Source organism: Prosopis cineraria, unplaced genomic scaffold, assembly GCF_029017545.1.
Source record: "Prosopis cineraria cultivar Desert tree isolate PC_DT_omini unplaced genomic scaffold, ASM2901754v1 PC4, whole genome shotgun sequence".
Classification (NCBI taxonomy): Eukaryota; Viridiplantae; Streptophyta; class Magnoliopsida; order Fabales; family Fabaceae; genus Prosopis; species Prosopis cineraria.
The window spans coordinates 6274089-6296717 of record NW_026555335.1 but is presented as its reverse complement, the minus strand read 5'-3'; the positions used below and the strand labels follow the sequence as shown (position 1 = coordinate 6296717).

The window sequence follows — 22629 nt, the reverse complement described above, 5'->3', positions numbered from 1 at the left end:
TTCCTACAAGCTAGCTGCCATCTCGGTCTTGACTTCACCTTTGTTTATCAATTTTTTTTTCTATTCTTTTATTTTTTTTAAAAGAAAATCTTGATCTATGGATTCAAGAAAAATTATCTTTATCATAACTACGTCACTATGTATTACTGTAATGGAAGAAGTCAATAAAAGTAAGCAACATCAAAATCAAAACGATAACGATTGAGTGTTAAGTATCCATGCTTCATGATTAATATGGAATGCTTGAATTTCACATACGTTAGTTACAAGATCATTATTCATTAACGCCACCAGAAAGAGCATAGTTTTAATTTACTGGGCATGCTTGTGCCTCTTCAGATATGCTCTTAAATCTTTTAATTAAAATATTTGAAAACAAAAAAAATAATGTGGTGCAGCTAACTCCTCCTAATTTAGCTTAACCAGTCAATTTAGATATGTCTTATTCACCTAACGTTACGCATGGACCTGTTCAACGTCGATACAGACAAAGATTGATTCATATGCATTCATTTCCATCATAGAATTTTAAAATTAACTAAACTACTCACATATTTTGTCACATTTTACAATTGCTCTTTTAATTGTTTTTCCCAATAATAATAATTGGATGGACATTTAAAGGGCGCATTTTAATCTACTTATTATACAAACTTGAAAATTCAACCGTCAATCTCATTTTGGGAATTAAGAATTTGATTCTTCTATTTTAAGTCAATCTAAAACATCCACACACCCACACACACCCTCTTGGAAGAATATCTGTTCTAACAGAAGGTGTTTGATTATACAATAAAATAAACTTTTTTGATAATAGTGAATCTGAATATTGAAAACTGTTATATGTTTTAAACTAATTCCTTGTAAGTTATATATATATATATATATATATAGTCTTCAATATACATTAACTCACTATCGATTTTGATGGCATGGTAACAAGGATGGGCTTGATCTTCAGTTGAGAGGCATGGAAAATTAAGTTGTCACACAAGCAACTCTTGTTTGTATTAAAGTTGATCCATTCAACAATTCCAATTGAAGACATCCTTCAAAAGTATCATTTGAATGTACAATTTCAATGTGTCTTTGGATGTCCAAATTTTGAATCACGGACATATCTGTTCGATAATTATAATTATACTAGACTTATATAGTTTGGTGCTTTGTCTATTCACTTCTCAAATGTTGAGGTTGTTGAATTGTCTAATTGGATTGTTTCTATATTGTCTCACACAAGGATGGGCTTAATCTTCACTTGAGAGGTATTATTATACTCCTCGATTTGATTTGGCAAAAGAGAAATTTTGCATTTTATAATGGAACTGTATATCAACCGAGTCAAGTATTGCTTGAATTTCATAGTCAATGTCACCATCGTTTTGATGCATGTCATTAGTATGATGCAAGTGATAGAAGTAGTTTATCATGTGTTTTTAACCCTCCTCTAGTTGTGCTTGGAATCATTGTCTAGCTCTACCTCTACTTTAGAATTGGAATGCCAAGATGATCAAGGTTAAAAGAGGAAGTAATGTTTGATGTATTGCTTTCTTATATAAGACATATTAAAGATTCATTGATTGTTGTGGTTTTTCTTTGGTTTGTTACAAAAAGAAGTTTTATAACTGTCTCTTGTAGAAACATTCTATTTAGCCTTCGGTGAATGACATTAATTTACTATTTGAGAATTTTGGTATTGTTTACTTTAATGTTTCCCAAGACAAATCTTATTTTCTTTCCCCTTCCTCAAACTTATGTTATATAAGCTACCTTCATTTTATTTAATTAATCTTTAAAAAAAACTTATATACTTAACTTTATATATTTAAGGTGCTTGTTTTCAATTAAATTAATACATATGTATCTATGATAAATTATTTATTTTACAATAAATTATTGTTATTAATATTATTAATATATTAAAATTCACATGTCTTGATTTGATTGGATGAAAATATGTTAAGCATATAAGAATAAATATATAAGCCTTGTCGTCCTTAATTAATCTTTTTATTAAAAAAATTTGATGGCATCGCTTTTAACATGATAAAACACACGTGTGCGTGTGTAATAAGGTGGAGACACACACACACAAAATTAACCCTCTTGATGCTAAGATTGGGTGAAATAAGTATTGAGAAAAATAAAAATAAATGAAAGGGTTGGTTTGGCAATGAGAAAGGTGTGTGATCCTTCCATTCATTGTCCGAATTTTAACCCTGAGAGTAGTACTCGTACGACTATTTTTCACTGTCCCAAATAAATTCTGCGCTGAACTTACAAGGGTAAAAAAAAAAAAAAAAATTGCAAGCCTAAATGGCTCGCTTTAGGTGCCACAAAATAAATGCTTATCTGATAGGACTTTCAAATTTCAATGGATTTAGGGATGTTAGTGTTATGTTAACTCCATCATGACATGTGAGGCAAATATATTCTCTTTTTTATTTTTGACTGTTTATTCCGATCATGCTTTCACAATTTGAATGAACTAGGTGCAACCCCTCAACTGCATGTGAGAATTCAATTTTTTTATTAGTACACAATTTTAAACGGCAACTTAATTGTATAATATACCTGACAGGCGCGAAGAGTTTAAGGTTTACTCTTTATTTTGCTAATAATGCAAAAGTAAATGGTAATTAAATTCCACACCTAGCTAGCTACTTGAATTGGATTTAGACGCACGTAAATTGAAGAATATGTGAGAAATAGAAATTCATGCCCATTCCTACCCACTGAACTGGTTGAATTGGTTGGGAGGCGTTTGTGTTGTTTTCCACTTCCTCCTCTTTATATTTCACACCCACTCCTCTTTTCCCCCCCACATTGAAACCTATTCTTAATTTCATCCAAACATAAACCTCTCTCCCTTATCACAAACTATACAGAGGCCAATTCCATGAGAACGTCGTCGTTTGGAAGCTGCAGCTCCAACAAAGCTAATCCCTCTCGCGAATTCGAGTCACCGCCGGATCTCGTCCCACCAGGAGATGACCAACCTCCGCCTGCCCACAGCGGACACCGCTGGAAAGAATTTGTGGAAGTCACGTTAGAGCTAGAAGATCACTCCCCTGTGCTCTGCAATGTCAATCCCGCCCGTGCCGCTGATGAACTCCCCTCCGCTGCGTCTAGTTTTCGAAGGATTTTATCCTGGTCGAGATCGCCATCTTCGGTTTCCGTCGTGGAAGATCCTGCCATCACCGCCCGTAACGCTAGGAAAATGAAAGCCAAGCTTGAACGGACGAGATCGAGTGCGCGGACAGCCCTTGAGGGGCTCAGATTCATCAGCGAGACGGCCGGAGCCACCGACGCCAGTGAGCTATGGAGAAAAGTGGAGGAGAGGTTTGCGTTACTTGCTAAGGACGGTTTGCTTGCGAGAGAAGACTTCGGTGAATGCATTGGTATGCATATCATATATTGCAACTTGCAATTTTGTTTGGACGCCAGGAAAGTTACCTTGGACCAAGTAGGGAATTGATTCGATTGGTTTGAAATTTTGTAAAAGGAATGCAGGATTCCAAGGAATTTGCCGTAGGAGTATTTGATGCACTGGCGAGAAGAAAGCAGCAGAAAGTGACGAAAATTAGCAAAGAAGAGCTCTACGACTTCTGGTTGCAGATTACGGACCAGAGCTTTGACGCTCGTCTTCAGATTTTCTTCAACATGTAAGTTGGTTCTTTCATGGGAAATTCGTGTCGCTTGGGTAACGACCCACATTTTAAATCTGGAGTCTTTAATTCCCACCTGATTTCGCCATTTTTGTTTTATTCTACTTAAGCATTGAGATAGAATATGTATCGCTTTGTGCATAATTAAGTAGCACACGCAGTATAACCTTCAGGATTTTTGTTATATAGAAATCTTTAAACGATTTTTTTTTTTTTTTGCATTATCAGCTTAGACCAAAATAATTTTTTTTTACATGACATAAAAAATCTAATGAAAGTTGTGAGGCCTAAAGAAATATGTGGACATATAAAGATTGAACAAATAAAGTATAGTTGAATTAAGCTTTTTTACCATTTAGTGTTTACGAATAGTCTGGCGATTTAAATTTTGTATTTTATATTGATTGATATCAATTATATGAAAATATTTCCAGTTCAAATTTAAAAATTTTCAGCCATTACTTGAATTTTAAAAAATTGAGACAGCCCAATGCCATGCACTGCATGATTATCGCTGCGTTGTACTTGGATCTAATTCCCAAATAAAACTTCCAACCAGTTGAAATTAATGTTAATATTTTATTATTTTTTAATCCTATCTGCTGCCAGCTATGATTAAGTTGATCCTGGAAAGAGGGTCTCTTCACTTTTTTTTTCCTCCATTTTCCTCCACTTCCCCCATCCACACCATTCATTAATTTTATCATTTAAAAAAATTATTTAATAAAATAATTTGAATGGTGGAGATAGGAGAAGTGGAGGGAAATGGAGGAAAAAAAATGTAGAGAACCCCTAGTTGATCTGTGTCAAAGAGAGGAGGATATTTTTTTATATTCACTTTTTAAGTAACTTTAATAATTTATTTATTTCAGGGCTGACAGCAATGGAGATGGAAAGATTACTAGGGAGGAGGTGCAAGAGGTATGATTTGAAATTGTAATGATAAGATTTTTTTTTTTTAAAACAAAACGTATGTGATATATATATATATATATATATGGAAAACAATTACATTGAAACATTTGATAAGCATCCATTTCTCGGCACAATTGTAAATGTTAAATTGTTTATGCCGAAGTTTTATCTAAAAAATAAGTCAACAACTTTCATAATACTTGATATGTTTCTTCTAAGTTTTCCCTTTACATTGACATCGCGCTAATTAATTATTCCACATTGGCTATGAATTAAAAAAATTTGAATATATTTGGGAGAATTTTAATAAAGAGCCTTGGGCCATACTTATTTAAATTCCAGATTCTTAAATTTTTGAAATTTTATTATAGTTCAAGGGTACTGATTTGGTATTAAATTTCTAAAAAAAATAATAAAATTGCCCCTCTTTTTAATTAATATTAAAACTGGCATACTTCATTTGTTCGTTCTCATACTTTATTTTTTTATTTACTTATAAAATATTGTTAATTATCCTATTTCACTTGTTCATTTTTTTTTTGAATGAAATCAAGTGAAAGTCTAGTAATGAACAAGTAAAATAGGACAATGAACAATAATCCATAAATAAATAAACAACATACAATATATGAATTAATCAACTAATTGTTTTAAGATGATTTAAATAGTTAAAATGAAAAAAGTTAAGTAGGGCCATGAACAATAAGTGAAGTAGGACAATAAATATGTGAAGTAAGAAAATTTTGATATTAATTTAAATGAGAGATAATTTTATCATTTCTCTCATAAATTTAATATCGAATTAGTATTTCTTAACTGCAGTAACATTTCAAAAATTTAAGGGTTTTAAATTTAAATAAGTATGATCTAAGAGTCTTTAGTGAAATTCTCCCAGTATATTTCGAGTTTCAGTACAATGTATTTATTTGTTATTGTTGATTGATTCTTTGCTTAATAAATAGACAGACTGGAAGTCAGTCTACTAAACTCAATTAAATAATCATGGACTAATGTGTGAAACACATAGTTAACATTCTGTACTGTACAGAAGAAATGCTCATGCATGTTCATCGAGAAATATTTCATATGCGTCGAAAACAGAAGCAGTCTGGCCAAGGTTTGGGAATTTATTTTTTGAAAAAAGTTATTATACAACACATTACTTAAAATAAAATGTTTCTGTTCTTATAAAACTGTTTCATTTAAAATTAACTTGTAAAGGTAAAATATTTTATTTGAAAAGTTATACAGGAGGTATATTACATACATTATAGAAAATGTAGTACTAACTACTAATCGGCAAGGGCATAATGAACCAACGTTTGATTTGTTCGAAAAGAAATGTCAATGTACATGCACCTCGTAAGCTAATTAACGTCATGGTCTTTTCTCTGGTCAACGTCATAGTGTAATATCTTATGCACTTTGACTCAGACTGTCCATTTTCAATTTTAATTGGCAGCTTATAATGCTCAGCGCTTCAGCAAATAAGCTATCGAAACTAAAAGAACAAGCTGAAGAATACGCAGCTTTAATAATGGAAGAGCTAGACCCAGAAAACCTGGGTTACATTGAGGTAAGATAGGGAAAAAGACAAAAAAATGAGACCAATCAGATAGTATCTTGAGGTAAAATTTGGTATAATTTTGATCATGAATTTCGCTCTTTGTTGTGCAGCTGTGGCAGTTAGAAATGTTGCTCCTACGAAAAGATAGCTATATGAAATGTAGCAGACAATTGAGCAATCCAAGTATGGTAGGATGGGGTCAGAATCTGAGTGGGTTGAAGCACAAAAATGTGATCCAAAGGATGTGCAGGACACTGGTATGTCTGGTAATAGAGCATTGGCGGAGGGGCTGGATCTTGTTGCTATGGTTGGCCTCCATTGCTTGTCTTTTTACCTGGAAATTTTATCAGTATAGAAACAGAGCAGCTTTTCAAGTCACTGGTTACTGCTTATCCATTGCCAAAGGTGCTGCAGAGACCCTTAAGTTTAATATGGCTCTCATCCTCTTACCAGTTTGTCGTAACACTTTGACTTGGCTTCGTTCCACGAGGGCCAGATCTTTTGTTCCCTTCGATGACAACATTAACTTCCATAAGGTATGACTTCCGAGTAGCTTTTCAAGTTTCTGGCTACTATTGCCGTTACTTGGCCTTGACGTGCTCTGTTATCCTCTTGTTTTACAGATGAATGCGTGTGCCATAGCTATTGGAGTCGCCGTTCATGCGGGTAATCATTTGGCTTGCGATTTTCCCTTCCTCATAAACTCATCCCCGGAGAAATTTGCTCCCATATCTTCAGATTTTCATAACAAAAGGCCCACTTATAAAACACTCTTGACCGGGGTCGAAGGCATCACAGGAATTTCAATGACTGTTTTAATGGTCATCTCTTTCACCCTAGCAACCCACTATTTTCGAAGAAACGTGGTCAAGCTATCCCCACCATTCAACAAATTGACCGGCTTTAATGCATTCTGGTATTCACACCACCTTCTTGCCCTCGTCTATGTCTTGTTGTTCATCCATGGAAGTTGCTTGTACTTAACCCACAAGTGGTATCAAAAATCGGTAAGAACTTGATTCGTGCTCTACATGAAGCCGTAAAGTACATCTTGCTTATAAAAGTGTCTTAAATAGAACTGAGAATACTTTGGATGCTTCCAGACTTGGATGTATATCTCTATCCCGATGTTGCTGTACACAGCCGAGCGAACTCTGCGAACTTGTAGATCAAAACATCATTCTGTTAAAATACTGAAGGTAATGCACTCAAACTTTCATGTTATTTTCTACTTTTGTGGGCTAATCATTTGCTAAAGTTAGTAGTTTACGATAATGAGGGCTGTGATTAGAATAGATCCTCTTAAGCTGAAATTGCAAATTTGGGTGATTTGTTAAGAATGAGAAAAACTTTCTCTTGCTCTTAATTAATGAAACCTCATCTAGATTTATTATATCTTCATTTGAGAGAATGGCTGTAATGATTCAAAGGAACGCCTTTTACCACGACTAACATAATGTTCCACCTCAACCTTTGTAGGTTTCGGTGCTCCCAGGAAATGTCTTCAGTGTAGTCATGTCCAAGCCACATGGATTCATGTACAAAAGTGGACAGTACCTATTTTTAAAGTGTCCAAAAATCTCGCCGTTTGAGTGGTGAGTCTAGTTTTGACTCACAAGTCTATGAAGCAGAGTTAAGTACTAAAAATATTTTTGAAGTGTGCAAAAAATTTACAAATGATCCTAAACTCAATTATGAGTCATTCTTATCCCTTAATTTTAAAAATTTGATCTTTTATGTCTTAGATGTTAATTTTCAGTTATGTGGGTTTCACATTTGATTTTTTTAATATTTTTATTATAAAATATTTAATAGTGAGTCCCACATTTTTAAAATATTTTTTATAATATAAAAAATTTCTCTCTCCTCCCCTCTCTCTTTCGTTTCTTCTCCCAGCTCTCTTTTCTTCTCTCTCTCCCACTCTCTCTGTCTCCTCCTTATCACTCTCTCTCCTCCGTCTCGTTCATTGTCTATGAATGCATGTGCATGCAAAAGGTTGGTTATTTTTTTGCTATTATGTGAAAGTAAAACAAAGCAAGCTTGAGGGATGAAGGCGATGAAGCATGCTTTGTTTCACAATCATAAAACAAAACAAGCTCCCCTGACTCAATCTCTATCCATCCATCTCGTCTTTTCAATGTGTATTTTCAATCTTCTTTTGTCACTAGTGATGACCCCGTTAGCATCTAGCTCTAGTTCCTATAAAATAGAGCCTTCATCTTTTACTTCCTCTCATCCTGAGAACCTATTCTGAGGTGAGCCATCATCGAGAACCTACAAGACCATTCATTTCATTTTTTAGATGAATAATGGTGGCGGAAAGAGGGTAGTTGCCATCAATGCCGGCGTTGAGCCAAAACTAGCGTGGGTTATTTTTGAAGCACTTTCTTCTCAAGGTAGAATGGGGGAGAGAGCAAAGGCTGGGATGGTCATTGGCAATGCCTTCACCTTCAACCTTTCTCTGAAGCTTCCTTTGCATGTAGATAGGCTGCATTGTGTATGGACTTAGGGAGAGAGAGAATGAAGGAGAGGGAAAGAGTGGGGTGAGAGGGTGCAAATGTATGGAGCAACGAGAAAGAGAGAGTTTTATATTATAAAATATATTTAAAAAGTGAGACCCACTATATAATATTTTATAATAAAAAATGTTAGAAAATTTTAAACATGGGACCCATAAAACAGAAAAGGCCACAAGTTAATGTTAGAGGCACAATCAATGAATTTTCTAGAGCCAAGGGATAAAATTAACTCTAAGTTGAGTTTACAGTTATTTGTGAACCTTTATGCACACTTTAAAAATATTTTTGATCCTTAACCCTATGAAGTATTACTTAATTGTCATCAATGTTATTATAAACCTAGACGTCAAAAAAACCCATTAATCTTTACTTTTTAGGCACCCGTTCTCCATCACCTCAGCACCAGGAGAGGACTACCTGAGCGTTCATATTCGTACAGTGGGAGACTGGACGCAAGAATTGAAGCTGTTATTTACTGACGATGATACATTACCTTCATCAAATGGACAAGCCAAATTTGGTCACCTAGTGACAATGGATCCAAAAGGGTAATTATCGATTAGATTAAAAATTAGTAGCCTATGACTGAAATTATGGATTATCGAAAATATATTTTTAACTCGCAGACAGCCGAGACTGCTTGTCGATGGTCCCTATGGAGCTCCTGCACAAGATTACCAGAGTTATGATGTACTGCTTCTCATAGGATTGGGAATCGGAGCAACCCCTTTCATCAGCATCCTCAAAGATCTTCTTAATGACACAAGAATATTTGAAGAACAAATGGTAAAATTATTAACCAAAGACTTCTCATACCGTTGGTATATTCTTTTATTCTTAATCCTATCGGAAATTGATTTTGATAAGCTCAACGTAGGAGTCAAACACAGAAACAGCCACATCAGATGAGAGCTACAATAGTTTTACATCTTCAAATTTCATGTCAGGTGGAAATAAGAGAACACACAGGACCACGAATGCCTATTTCTACTGGGTTACCAGGGAAGCTGGATCCTTTGAATGGTTTAAAGGAGTAATGGATGAAGTTGCAGAATTAGATCTCAAAGTAATAAATGTTATTTCTTGATCTTTCTCCACCCTAAGAATAAGAGCTATCCTACTATCACCATTACTGACACAGAAAAAAATACAAGTTTTCTGTCGCAAAGCGGATTATTGACTATAATCCTTGTCTTTTCCAAAATGCACTATGATTCAGGATCAAATTGAGCTACACAACTATCTCACAAGTGTCTATGAGGAAGGGGATGCAAGGTCAACCTTAATCACAATGGTCCAAGCTCTCAGCCATGCCAAACATGGTGTTGACATCCTATCAGGCACTCGAGTAGGATCCTCTGCAGCCAGAACTTCTGGTTTGTGACAGAAAACTTTAACTATCACGAGTAAACAACTTTTTTCCCCTTGCAGGTAAGAACCCACTTTGCTAGGCCTAATTGGAAAGATGTTTTCACCAAGATAGCCTCTAGACATCCATATTCTACCGTAGGTAAATTCCTCGACACAAATTGCAGCGTCATTTATCATGATGGAGATTCAATTTCTCCTCTATTTCTCCCCTCATCTTCAGTGATAGATGAGCCATATGGGCCATATGGGGCCTAGGCTTCACCTGAAGGAGATTGGACTATAACTCTTTCGGCTCAAGCTAAACACAGTCACTATACCTAGAATCCTAAATATTAGTTAATTTGTTTTAAAGGAAAAGAGTGGGTTTACACAGACTATTAATAGTGGCTAATGGAGAAGCAAATTAGGTTGCATTCAAAATACAAATATTATATTACTAATTAACAAAATTTAAAATATTAACAACTGTCTCTCTCATTTGAAGCATGGGCAGACTGGAAAAAAGTTCAGGTCTGTCTGGGGGGCCATGGAACATAAACTGTTTAGTTAAAAGTAAAAGTTTGACAAGAAAATGGTGCATGCAATTTCCAGGGGTATTCTACTGCGGGATGCCAGCGTTGGCAAAGGAACTAAAGAAGCTGTCACATGAGCTGAGCCACAAGACAACTACACGCTTCGATTTTCATAAGGAGTACTTCTGACATGACAAATTGATATTTAAATTCTACCTTCTACCATTGTTTATTCTTCTGTAGTTATTGATTTATAGCTCAAAAAGAAAATTAATAAACATTTAGGTCATTAGTAGGACAGGGACGTGTAATTATAGTATTGCTACACATATTCTGCAGAATACAAAATCTAACGAACAGGAAGATATGTACATATTTTCAATACAACGAAAATACCATTTTAAATTGCTGGCACAACGCAAAATATCGTTTAATGAGTGGCCATACATAGAGCATCCACAATTCTGACTGAAAAAAGTAATCTGCTTCAAGAGAAAATACATTCAGTATACTTTACAGAGGCCTATGTGGGAATAAGAAGTTTAAGCCTAATAACTAAGGCGAATGAATTGATTTTCTATACTCCTTGGACAACCCAAGAGTCTAAAAGCAAGATATCGTGCCCCCAACACAGTAGCCATCTCTTCTACTTGGTCAAATATGCATTGAATCTGGATATAAAACGATGTTAATAAAACTTGACATTAGAAGAGTGTCTGCAAAATAGTGGCTGAATTTGGGAATCGAGACTCAATTTCTTTATATACCGTTTGCCATCCAAATATACCACTCAAAGTGGACATTTTTACGAATTATTTGAAGGTTATAAAGGATCTTGGGCAGTAGTAGAAAAAGCACAGAATGATGAACATATAGATCATTGATCAGATATCATGTCTCACATTCAATAGAAAACTGAAAATATATTGGCCCATTACAAGTACAAAACAATAGAACACTACAGCACATATAGTTGAGATGTGATGCTAATATAACATAAAAAGACAAGTTGTGCCAAAACAACTTTCTCGTTTAGCAAGTGGTTGCATAGGTAAATGCCAATGCCGTACTCGTCTCAGAATCCATGAGGTGTCATCAGGAAGAACAAGTAATGCCATCTAATGATGAGGTGTAAATGATGTTTCTTCAGCTAAAATTTAAATGAAATTGAAGTCTTACTGAATTAGCATCCGTAATGAAGCAAACTATTCTTTCAGGTACTTGAGAAGTTTGGAAGCCAACCGCCTGACACGTCGCTTTAGTGTGTAACCAAAAACTACTCCAGCAACAAAGCAAATTGCACAAAGTTTCGAGCACGTCAACCAAGACACACTTCGACTGCCAAATAATATAAAACAATCTCAAACTTAGAAGACAAACACTGACCTAAAATCCATCAATGCACGTAACACCTATATTTAAGGGCTTTCCTTACATCTTTGCCAACTTAAAAGAAAATAGATGCTAATCAAACGGCATAGAACACAGAGGAACCCAATATAACTGATGAAGCATCACTTCAGAATTCAAAGGAACAACTTCAAGGTTATAATGCACAGCTAAAGAGCTCTTTTATGCCTTGAAAAAGAAGTAAAACTAGACAAGTGAGAACAACCACTGTAGTTACCACAAGATACTTCAGATTACTAATATGCATAATTAGACCAACAAAAAAAGGAACATATAGAATAACATATCATGCTAAGATCAACACTAGCATATATCCACTTTTTATCGATAGCCATCAGGGAATAAAACTAGATCCTTTACAATAAAGAACATGTAAAAAAATTATATCTTTGAAGGTAATGTACTACCCAGACTTTCAAGTTTAAATGAGGAGAAAGGATTCCTTTCGACTCAATCACTAATTTATTAGTTTCCAAATATTTGTCCCACTGCTCTCTCCCAACGTCTGATAAACCATCAGTTAATTCTCACCTCCTCCATGTGTCGGTTGGGTAATATTATCATTTCACTTTCAGTATCAGAATAAAAATGACATATTTTCCCAATGTTCATCTACAATCCATATCATCCTTAAGCAAAAGAAGTTCACATATCCTAATTATTAACAATCAGCAATATCCAACTCTAAACTGCCATCGTATGAAAGATCAAAAAGGGTAAAATGCAAGACAAGGTAAGCTGAGAACCAGAAAGAAAGGTTAGCGCAAACCTGGCAGGCCTCGTAGCCAAAGAAAGGGAAGAAGGCGATGCAGCAGAAGAAACAGCAACACTCTCTCCTGCTCCTCCGCCATTCGCATTTAAGCTTTCCACGCGGGAGGGCACCGAGGAAGACCTCTCGCCCGAACTTCTACGAACAACATTCCGAAAACCTTCCATGCGTCCAATTCGATTTGGAGGGTTTTGGTGAAGATTCTCAGACTAATTTGTCAATCTACCAACAAATAACAAACCCTCGTCAAATCGCAGGCCCAAAAAACATACTCCCCCCGTCCTTGTCCATGAAAAGTTTTTAATCCAATCACACAAATTAATAAAAATTAATTATTTAATTAAAAATATAATAATATTTTAATTTTATTCTTAATTATTATAAATAAAAAATAAATAATTTTTTAAAATAAGTTAATAAGAATATTTTTTTAATTTAATAAAAATATAATAAATCATTCATTAAAAAATATGTTAACAATTTTTTTATATTTAAAAATAAAAAAAATTTTGAAATTTTTTTCATATATAGAGATTGAGAGAATATCTTTCAAGATAATTTTTTATAATATAAAAATAAATCAAACTATGTAAAAAGAAATAAATCAAATTTTATGTCCAACTAAAAACCGATTTTTATTAAATTTTTTTATTTTAACAATACACCAAATATAAATAACAGAACATTTATATTATATGATTAGCCTCGGTTATTAATAATCAAATAATACATGTATTAGATTATCTATGTAACTTTTCACAGCTTATTTGTTATTTCTTAATGAACTCTAATCGAGAATCAACGTAAATCAAACAGCTAATCTATTTCTAAATTCTCATTCAAAATATCACTCTTAGATGCAAAAGTACTGATGGATGGTAATGCATGTGCAATTCATTTCTCATTCCCTCTTCCCTTCATCGCATGGAGTGAGAATTTGTTGAAAATCGAATTTAAATGTTATTTACAAATTTTATTACAAACCTTGGTGGAATCTTAAATACTGGGCTTAGTTGTGGAGTTAGCTGAGGCCTGAGGTAAATGCAGAATCAAAATAGAGGATGGGGCCAGCAATCGTCCACGCCAGAAAGCCAATCTCATCGCCTCCATTCTTATCCCACTCTCCCATTCTTAACGACATAACCTTCTCCTTCACTGTCAATCCCACACATGGCTTCCCTCTCTGTTCCCAATCACTCTCTTCCCACCTTGCTCCATTCTGAAATACCCACACACCCCTCTTCTCAAAACCTCCCTTGTCTCCCCAGATCCTCCAATTCTCAGTTTTGTGGCCTCAAGTTATCTCATTCCTCCTCTCTGTCTATCCCTCCTGCTACTACTTTTTCACCGAGGAGAGGTTCTGTTTTTGCTAAGGTACATTTTTTTCATTAGTATGCCTGCCTCTTTTGATGTCGTTTCTGGTAATTGATGAGAACCCACAAGTCCACTTGTTTTGTTTGTGCGTTTTTATTCGTTGACAGGTGACTAAAGGTTCAAAGCCACCTCAATTCACCCTGAAGGATCAGGATGGGAAATCTGTAAGCCTCAGCAAATTCAAAGGAAAGCCCGTTGTTGTTTATTTCTACCCAGCTGATGAGACCCCTGGCTGTACCAAACAGGTAAACGTTCAGGTTTTTTTATGTTGTTTCTTCCTCCATCCAATGTAGCTTGTCTTCGGTCTTGTCTGTGCGCTGGAGATGCCAATTTAGAATGGGAAGTACAAATGTGTGTTTTTCTTTTTCTTCTTCTGAGCATTGCAATTGACGACGATCTTGCAATCATAGTTGTTCCAGGAAATTAGGTAATTCGTTGGAATTAGTAATGTGACGTACTCTATAAGCTTAATGTGTGGAATATGATCATTCATGTATTGCCATACATGAATGTCTGTTCATACTTGCGCACTTGGCGAATGAAAATAAGTCATTTAAGACCAAAACAATGGTAATAACAAGAGTAAAATATGAATACCCAAAAGGGGGGGAAAATGTAAAACAGGGAGTTCCGAAAATTTCCTCTTGATATAGAAAAATCCTTCTTCCTCCTTTCAAGTCCAACAAAATTAGTATGCAATTGTTAGAAAAACGGTGTAATGCTTTCAACTTTGACTATTTATTCTTGTTGTATGTAAAATAATAGCAATGCAGGAAGAACAAACTGTCCACTAATATGTTTCAGTGCTCAAGATCGTATCAATTTATGCTCTTCCTAAAACATCGTTGTTGTTCATCCTTGAATAAAGGAAAGGGGAAAACTCCTTGTTGCTGGAAAATGAAGAACTTCGATTCATACACTCGTGGTGCTTCACAATATTGTTCTGCTAATTCAGTTTAGCCGCTGAACTTCCTTTGATTGCAGGCTTGTGCTTTCAGGGATTCTTATGAGAAATTTAAAAAAGCAGGAGCAGAGGTTGTTGGGATTAGTGGTGATGATCCTTCCTCTCACAAGGTAAAATTCAAAAATTTCAGTACATTTAGTTTGCACCCAACCCAATCGAATTTTATGCTGAATGTGTGGTGTGTAATATATAGGCATTTGCTAAGAAGTACAGACTTCCATTTACTTTATTGAGTGACGAGGGTAACAAGGTGAGGAAAGAGTGGGGAGTGAAGGGTGATTTCTTTGGAGCATTGCCTGGGAGAGAAACCTACGTTCTTGACAAAAACGGGGTGGTTCAGCTCGTCTACAACAATCAGTTCCAACCAGAAAAGCACATTGATGAGACTTTGAAACTAATTCAGAGCATTTGAGACTTCCAGTTTTTTTGTTCTTGTCTTGCTCAGCCTTTCTCGGAGTTAGCCAAGCATGAAGCTGCAAACTATAATGTAATCGCCATGTAACTATGATAGCTAGAGCTGATATTCTGGACGGTTTGTTCATAGGTAGCTGAAAAGATACTATTTGTATTATCGTGATTTTTGCTTGAGATGAGAAAGTAAGTCCACTTATAGTATATTTCTTGGTAGATATTGATATTTGAAATTCCAAGGTTCATCATACATTGATACAAGTTCAAGATTTTGTAACTACATTAGATTCCTGAAACATGATCTAGAGTGGCTGAGCAACGTTTTTCCTACCCCTTATGACACCGCATAAGACATTATTTTTCTTATAATCCTAGTACTGTCAACGCATACCCAAATATAATTTATTCAATCCTCCTTCTTGTAGTCTTCGCCGCTATAAGGGCCGAGTACTTCTGATATCCAGCTCTTCTTCCTCCAAGAATTCCAACCCATGTCTTCACATATATCATCACTGTGCTTGATGCTATAAGTTGAAATGCAGTGCCTTTTGTAGAATCTGGTAGACCTTTTCATCACCTCCATCTCCTGAAGTGTTTGTGAAAGCATCTTCTCAATACTTGGGAGCTTGAACTTATCATCAACCAGTTGAGAGAGCCACATGGAACGTAGCTCAGATGAGTGAAGGTTTGCAACACTTTCAACGTAACCCACAAAAGCCATGTTTGGAATCAATGGGTGAATGGTTCCCCTGCCATAAAGAGATTGATTCAACATTAGTTCTCAGTTATTATTGTTCTGTAAATTCTAGAGCTTGTATTGACCTGGATATCAAAATGCAGTTGAAATCGTTGCCTACTGTCTGATAGGAGTATCAAGTAGATGTTAAAGTTAAACACGTGTGACCCAGATTTTGAAGTACTGGGTTCAAGAGGGGCATAAACAACCCATGTTACCTATATAGTGGCATAATTCCAGAAGGGTACTCCAAGAGGCTTCGGAAAGGCTCTGGTAAAATGGTCTTAATCTTCTTCTTCCCATCAAAGCCAGTAGCAAGAATCACCACATCAGCCTCCACTTTAGTGTTGTCTTCGAATTCAATTCCTCCATTCCAGAACCACCACTTGGTGGATGCTTTTTTAAAGACGATCATACCCTTGTCAGCTTCAGAGAAGAAATTGTCTGGCATTATAGCCATCTGACATGATGCATAGTCCTCCTCAAATGGGTGTTCTGGTTTCAGTCCATACTTCTCCAGAGGAAGCTTCCAGAGTAGGTAGGATTCAATGAATTTTGAGATCCCACGCCTCTGTTCAAGTTCGTCATGAGTAACAATGAATCATTAGCTTCAACAGTCATATAGAGCTGTATCTGTGTCATGTGCCAGGTAATTCTATAGAGAGCATCAATTCTATAGTGGTGGAACTCTTAGAATCATGGTGGGAATCTTTAAATACTTCCAGTGATGAGAATACAAACATGGACAAATAAAGCGCTCTATAGAATCATCCTCGTGTTACTGTGAAACTGAATAAAGTTAAATTACCATCGGAGATAAGAGGAGACAGAGAAGGGTTTTGAGGAAGCCTTGGTTAGGTCTTTCATGGAGGAACTGAGAAGCTCTTGTAGAATAGAACAAGAAAAATGGCAATCCCCAAATCCAATAATGAGGAACCATCCAATGCAGAGTCCTTACCACCATTGTGCAGGGCTGCCCTTCAGGTCCTGATTCCGGACAAGTCAGCAGAAAACTCTTGTTATGAACAACAAAACAATGATAGCAATTGTTCAGATGTTGTAACAAATTTTAGACGCCTTTTATTTTTTTAATCCCTGGTTAGGATTTTGAAAAAAGAAAATCAGTTGGTTTTTTTAGTAGGAACAATATTCAAATGAGCAGTGATGCTACTTATTCAAGTGTTCCCGTGAAATTAAAAATATTTGGAAATTCGAATGCAAACCTTACGTCACCTTTTATTTTTGTGTGTGGCGCATCTTTGGTTGGCATAAGAGATATTACTAAGCTATATTTTGTCCTTGAAAAGACAAAATCTGAAAACAGTATGTGTAAATTAAGGATTTGTTTGTTTTTTATTTTTAAAAACAAAAAAATTTAAAATTTGTTTGGATAAGTGTTTTTTATTTAGTTATTTTTAAAATTGTTTTCCTCTTTTGTTTTTTTTTAAAAAATAAAAACAGCTTTAAGTTGTTTTCATTTTATTTTTCTTATTTTTAAAATTCATTAAATTTTATTATTAAAAATTATAGTTATCTTAACAAATTTTTATTATTATTAATCACTATCATTAACTATCTATAATCATTATTATCAATCCATTTTTTAATTCAAAAACTGTTTTTTAATTTACATAATTAAACAGATTTTTATTTTGTTTCGTTTTAGAAATAATTTTAAAAACTAAATTAAAAAAATAGTTTTTAAAAACAACAAAATGAGAACAGAAATTAAACCGGCTTTAAATCTTTAACCGTAGTTAATTCAACATGAGTGACTTATTGCGCTGACATTGTTGACATTTTTCGAAAGCATCAACCAAAAGCGAAGTCATTTGCTTGGATATTTCATGACGTGCTTTCCTTTTGTTAGAAGAAAAGAAATCGTTATAACACACACACACACACACAAAAGCATATAAATTGAGGAAACTTGTTGGCCCAAAAAACAAAAAAAAAAACTGAGGAAACTTTATTAGTCAAAGCCATATGGTTTTTGAAATTCCAGTGAAGCTTCTTGAAAATAATTAATAAATAAGTGTTCGTGGCGAAAAGATTGCCAAGGAATTAGCATGGGAGTATGATGAAAATAGCCCATCGAAAAAAGAATGATGAAAATAATTTTTCATCTATATATAAAAATATTAATATTAATTGCTTACCAAAAAAATTAATATTAATTAAAATTTAAATCTAATTTTTTCCAACAATCATATTTTCATATTGTCTTATTTCGATGGTTGATGTTGAAAATTGGAATCTCCCTTTCAAACCCTTTTTCATAAATTAATTACATATATGGCTTATATAATTTCCAGTCAAAATTGATTTTTGGAATTCTAAATCATATATGTGAAGTAGACACGTCCGATATAAGACCAAATAAATGCAAGAGAGCAAGATTTCGGAGTCAACAAGTCAACACACCTTCAAGTATGCAATCAAACCATGCAAATTGTAACTTGGAAAATACAGAAATCATTTGACTTTACTAATCTTTAAAAATTTGTACATCATTAACAGCCAAAAGCCCGAAAAACCGTACATCAGTGATATTTAATTAAGTAAATCATATTCATTTTAAATGAACAATTCTGTAGATATGCCATTTGTATTTCCTATACGATGTATAAAATGCTTGCACATTTGTTTCCTTTTCTATTGTATCTATTTAATTAAGTAGCTACTGCATACGATTTATCTAAAAGCTACAACAATAAAAATTATATGCATACGCGGGAACTAAACCGTGTTAACAAATTTAATAAAAACGAAACGAAAGCGACGAGCACATATTAATTTGGGTGTCCTATGCCACGCAACTTGAAATAATATGAGAGCAATTTTTGTCGCAAGCTGTAATAGGAAAAAGTTCGAAAAGAGGGTGCAAAAAGGAAATAAAAATCGTACGTGTCACAAGCACAAAAACACACAACTGCTTTGACAATCGTCAAAGAAATGGGTCCCTCTCGGGTGCTTATCATGGTGAAAATGCATGTGCCTTTCAACATAGAATATAGGAAAGTAAAGACCAGGACTGGCTTGGAGGAATTAGAATTCACGATCTTCAATATTATATCACGTGTTTCAAATCCAAAAATTTACTGTATGAAAGTTCAAAGGGGAAAAGAAAAGTGAAGTTTCATATATTTACCTTGGTTAGCCTCTGCACATTCGAGGGCTAAATCAATGGCAGACTTTTTGAAACCGACGACTGCAACTTTCTTTCCCCTGAGAAGTTGAGTAGCAGCTTCGCGGTCAAGTTTGCAGTAATCAAGTGTGTGAAGAAGCTTTCCCTCGAATATCTCTGGTCCCTTGTTTCTCGGAAAACTTGGAATCTTTGCGATGTCTCCATATTTTCCATTGCACAACACTATAAACTCGAAACCGTACCACTGAAAAACGAAGTACTCTATCCATGATTAGTCTTATAATGATCTCATACGTATGTACGTACGTGTCGAAATTTTTCATGCCACAACTTAAATATTTTGGATGATATTTCATACCACGAATAAGAAGCATATATCTCGAATCGAAACCCTAGTTTCAAGCCAGCAAGACGTGAAATATAGTGGAAGATTGGTTTAGTTGGTAACATTAAAGTGCGTCTATATTATATCAGAATATCTCATATCAGCGTATCAAAAAGAATATATCTTATCTGAGACAGCAAATGGTGAAGAGTGAAGAAGCTAATTAAGCACCTGAATGGTGTCAGATCCATTAGTTTGAACAGCAACTTCCCACACAGGCCGACCAGGAAGCAGGCTTTCGTAGTCCCCACCGGTTACCGCTGCGTTATCGGAGTTATCACGGTCGCCGGTGCCGCCACCAACAAACCGGATTTCCACCACCCTAGAGTTGAACCTTATGTTCTTGAGCACATCAAAGTGTTCAGCATAAGATTGCAAGTAGTTGAGTATCTCCAAATGGGTAGGGAATTCCGAGGTGTCTCTACCAGGCCATGGAAAATCAGTGAACTCATAATCACGTCGTTGTGACTGAAGCCTGGTGGAGCTATAGGAGCAGTGCCTCCAGACCCCTCCAATGGAGTCCGAGGCCTCGAACACGATAGGGTTATGGCGTGAAAGCTGTTTTGCAGCAGCAATGCCGCTAACTCCAGCTCCTACAATTCCGATTTTCGAAACCAGCACGGGCAGGTTTTGGTGAGAATCCATGGTTTGAAGAAGCTAATTAAGAAACTGAGGCAAGAAATTGTTTCAAGGTTTCAGTGAGATTGATTCGTGTATGAGAATGTGTGCAGTGAAAGGCGAGGGTTTGAACGGGTTTATATAGAAGAGATTAGACTACTACACGAATTCGTCACGCGGAAGGCACGTGATTTGAACTTTTGATGCAGGTGAAGGGCTGATCATTTTTCAAAGGGTTTGCAAATAATGCACGACCATTTCCCTATTATGTTGTAGCTTGCCCTGCAAATTTTCGGAACGAAATTTATTCCTCATGTTGAAGAACTTTCTTATCAATTTTATGAGTTAGCCCTCGTCGTATCATGACGGTAGTTGAATTCCTTTGCACCTGATAGTAAATTTTCCCTTTTGCAATATATTAATTAACACCTATACAGATATTAGTTTGTTATTGATATAAATATATACATGTACTTTATTATTGCTGGCTTCAGGCTATTAAATTTTCCCCACATTTCTTGTACACATAAACCAATTCCAAGCCAGAGAATTTCTCGTCAGCCCCACTGAAAATGCAGGGGAAATTAAAGAAAAGGAATTTTAAAGTAGTCTAATTTGTTAGAATAAATTGAAGATGTTATCAATGCAAAAGTATAGTAGCTAGGTTTAATATTATAAGATTGAATAGAATCTGAACACAAGACCAGACCATGCATTGATTTGCCCAGGGTTTACCATGACTCATGAAGCTCAAACGTGAATCTCCACATATTAACTTGGTCAGAGAGACCTTCCTCTTCCCGAAAGAAAAGAAAATATCTATACTTTTATTCTATTTCCCATCTCTGTGTGACTATAGTTTTATTCAAGGTGAGACCGTCCTCAGCTGCAAGGAACAGCTTTAACGAACTTTAAATTAGAACGATGTGAATATATAAATAGGAAAATTTTGACAAACAGTGGGTTGGTATGATCCTTCAAACAAGTAATAACTATTTTCAATATATATATTAAGAATTAAAAACAATGGGTTTGAAGAGAAGTGGTTTTCCTTTTTATTGACCCATGCAACACAATCTCCAGCTTAACAGTTGTATCAAGTTTTGAGACTCTTCTACCAAACAATTCAATGCACATGAAGTCGGCTGAAAAATAATTAGCAGTACGCGCACGCTATGATCAATGTTTAACGAAAAAGGGTTTTCAAAATTAAACATGCAAGGATCGGTCAATAAATTAATTATACAAAACTCATGGGCTAATTAATTTCAACCAAGCATTATAATTCAAAAGGGACAGATGAGTGGAAAATTTCAATTGACTAAGAAGATCTGTCATTTTGCTATATCTTTCTTCAATTGCATAAAACCATAAACTACATAATTGAAGAAGATCTAGTTAATTAGATTGAGGTCACATCTAGATTTTGTTTTAAGAGAAATCCGAGGGAAGAACGTGCATGCATCTCTCGTATTCAAGAATGGCTTGGTTTGGCCTTATTACTTTTGATTTTTTTTCTTTAAAAAAAAAAAACCTTAGGAGCGAAACACCCACGAATTTAACAAGGAAGTTTGTTGGAATTGAGGCATCTGGAAAACACGATCTTACGTCTTGCGCAACATGCATGGCGGCTCTGACATATATATATATATATATATTAATTTTATATATTTCAGTGATTTTGTTATACAATACATATGTGTGTGTTTGCAGTTCTTAATTACATATAAAAATAGTGTGTATATATATATATATATATATATGCAGGATTCTTTTATGAACAATTCAGAGTTATATAAAAATTAATGATGTTTCGATCACAATAAAAATTAATGATGTTATTACCAAGTGAATGTGGCTCTGATAGTAGTGATATGAGCCTCTTACATTATTTTCGGGTTCAATTCCTAGAGATATATATGAAAAAAAATGATCTTTTTAAATGACACTCAGATTTTTTAAAAGATTAATTTCATAGCTGTTAGTTATAAAAATACCTTGGATAGCCAAAAAAAAGTAATGTTATTAGCTTAGATGAAATGAATTATATGTATGAAAATTTCAAACTTTATATTGATGATGGTACTTTAGAATTGGATGGTTACAACTAATAAAAAATTGGTTCAGTTGATAAGAATTTAGCCTATAACTCACAAAGTTATGAAATCAAATCCTGATATTGATGTAAGAACATTATTAGTGAGCAATTCATAAACACTTTATAAATCCAAAAACATGTCCTGATTTTAGTGAACTCAAAAA

The 22629-nt window shown here is 34.8% G+C and overlaps 4 protein-coding genes across 6 annotated transcripts; 2 read left to right on the top strand and 2 right to left on the bottom strand.

The window, feature by feature from the left end:
* The first annotated feature begins 2828 nt into the window (after window positions 1–2828).
* Window positions 2829–10781, top strand: LOC129309831 (respiratory burst oxidase homolog protein E). 3 transcript variants are annotated; one of them, XM_054951563.1, is made up of 14 exons: window positions 2829–3401; window positions 3506–3665; window positions 4541–4589; window positions 6046–6159; window positions 6261–6686; window positions 6774–7157; window positions 7254–7349; window positions 7630–7745; window positions 9047–9217; window positions 9296–9455; window positions 9547–9735; window positions 9889–10017; window positions 10101–10179; window positions 10632–10781. In XM_054951563.1, the coding sequence occupies exons 1-14, from the start codon at window positions 2900–2902 to the stop codon at window positions 10739–10741; spliced, it is 2685 nt and encodes an 894-aa protein (XP_054807538.1). In that variant the 5' UTR covers window positions 2829–2899; the 3' UTR covers window positions 10742–10781. The 3 variants fall into 3 exon arrangements, with proteins under 3 accessions (XP_054807538.1, XP_054807539.1, XP_054807540.1); XM_054951564.1 differs by lacking the exon at window positions 10101–10179 and having other exon boundaries at window positions 9889–10100; XM_054951565.1 differs by lacking the exons at window positions 10101–10179; window positions 10632–10781 and having other exon boundaries at window positions 9617–9735; window positions 9889–10013.
* Window positions 10782–10921: 140 nt separating this feature from the next.
* Window positions 10922–12984, bottom strand: LOC129309832 (uncharacterized). Its single transcript, XM_054951566.1, has 3 exons — window positions 12732–12984; window positions 11732–11890; window positions 10922–11223 (listed from the first exon to the last, which is right to left on the bottom strand). Exons 1-2 carry the CDS (start codon window positions 12896–12898, stop codon window positions 11758–11760), a joined length of 300 nt encoding a protein of 99 aa, XP_054807541.1. The 5' UTR covers window positions 12899–12984; the 3' UTR covers window positions 10922–11223; window positions 11732–11757.
* An 832-nt stretch (window positions 12985–13816) lies between these two features.
* On the top strand, window positions 13817–15684 carry LOC129308065 (peroxiredoxin Q, chloroplastic). The gene is made up of 4 exons (XM_054949050.1): window positions 13817–14105; window positions 14213–14350; window positions 15090–15179; window positions 15263–15684. Exons 1-4 carry the CDS (start codon window positions 13902–13904, stop codon window positions 15479–15481), a joined length of 651 nt encoding a protein of 216 aa, XP_054805025.1. The 5' UTR covers window positions 13817–13901; the 3' UTR covers window positions 15482–15684.
* Window positions 15685–15775: 91 nt separating this feature from the next.
* LOC129308421 (probable flavin-containing monooxygenase 1) lies at window positions 15776–20394 on the bottom strand. Its single transcript, XM_054949529.1, has 5 exons — window positions 19921–20394; window positions 19368–19608; window positions 17025–17203; window positions 16435–16787; window positions 15776–16229 (listed from the first exon to the last, which is right to left on the bottom strand). The coding sequence occupies exons 1-5, from the start codon at window positions 20392–20394 to the stop codon at window positions 15887–15889; spliced, it is 1590 nt and encodes a 529-aa protein (XP_054805504.1). The 3' UTR covers window positions 15776–15886.
* Window positions 20395–22629: the final 2235 nt, after the last annotated feature.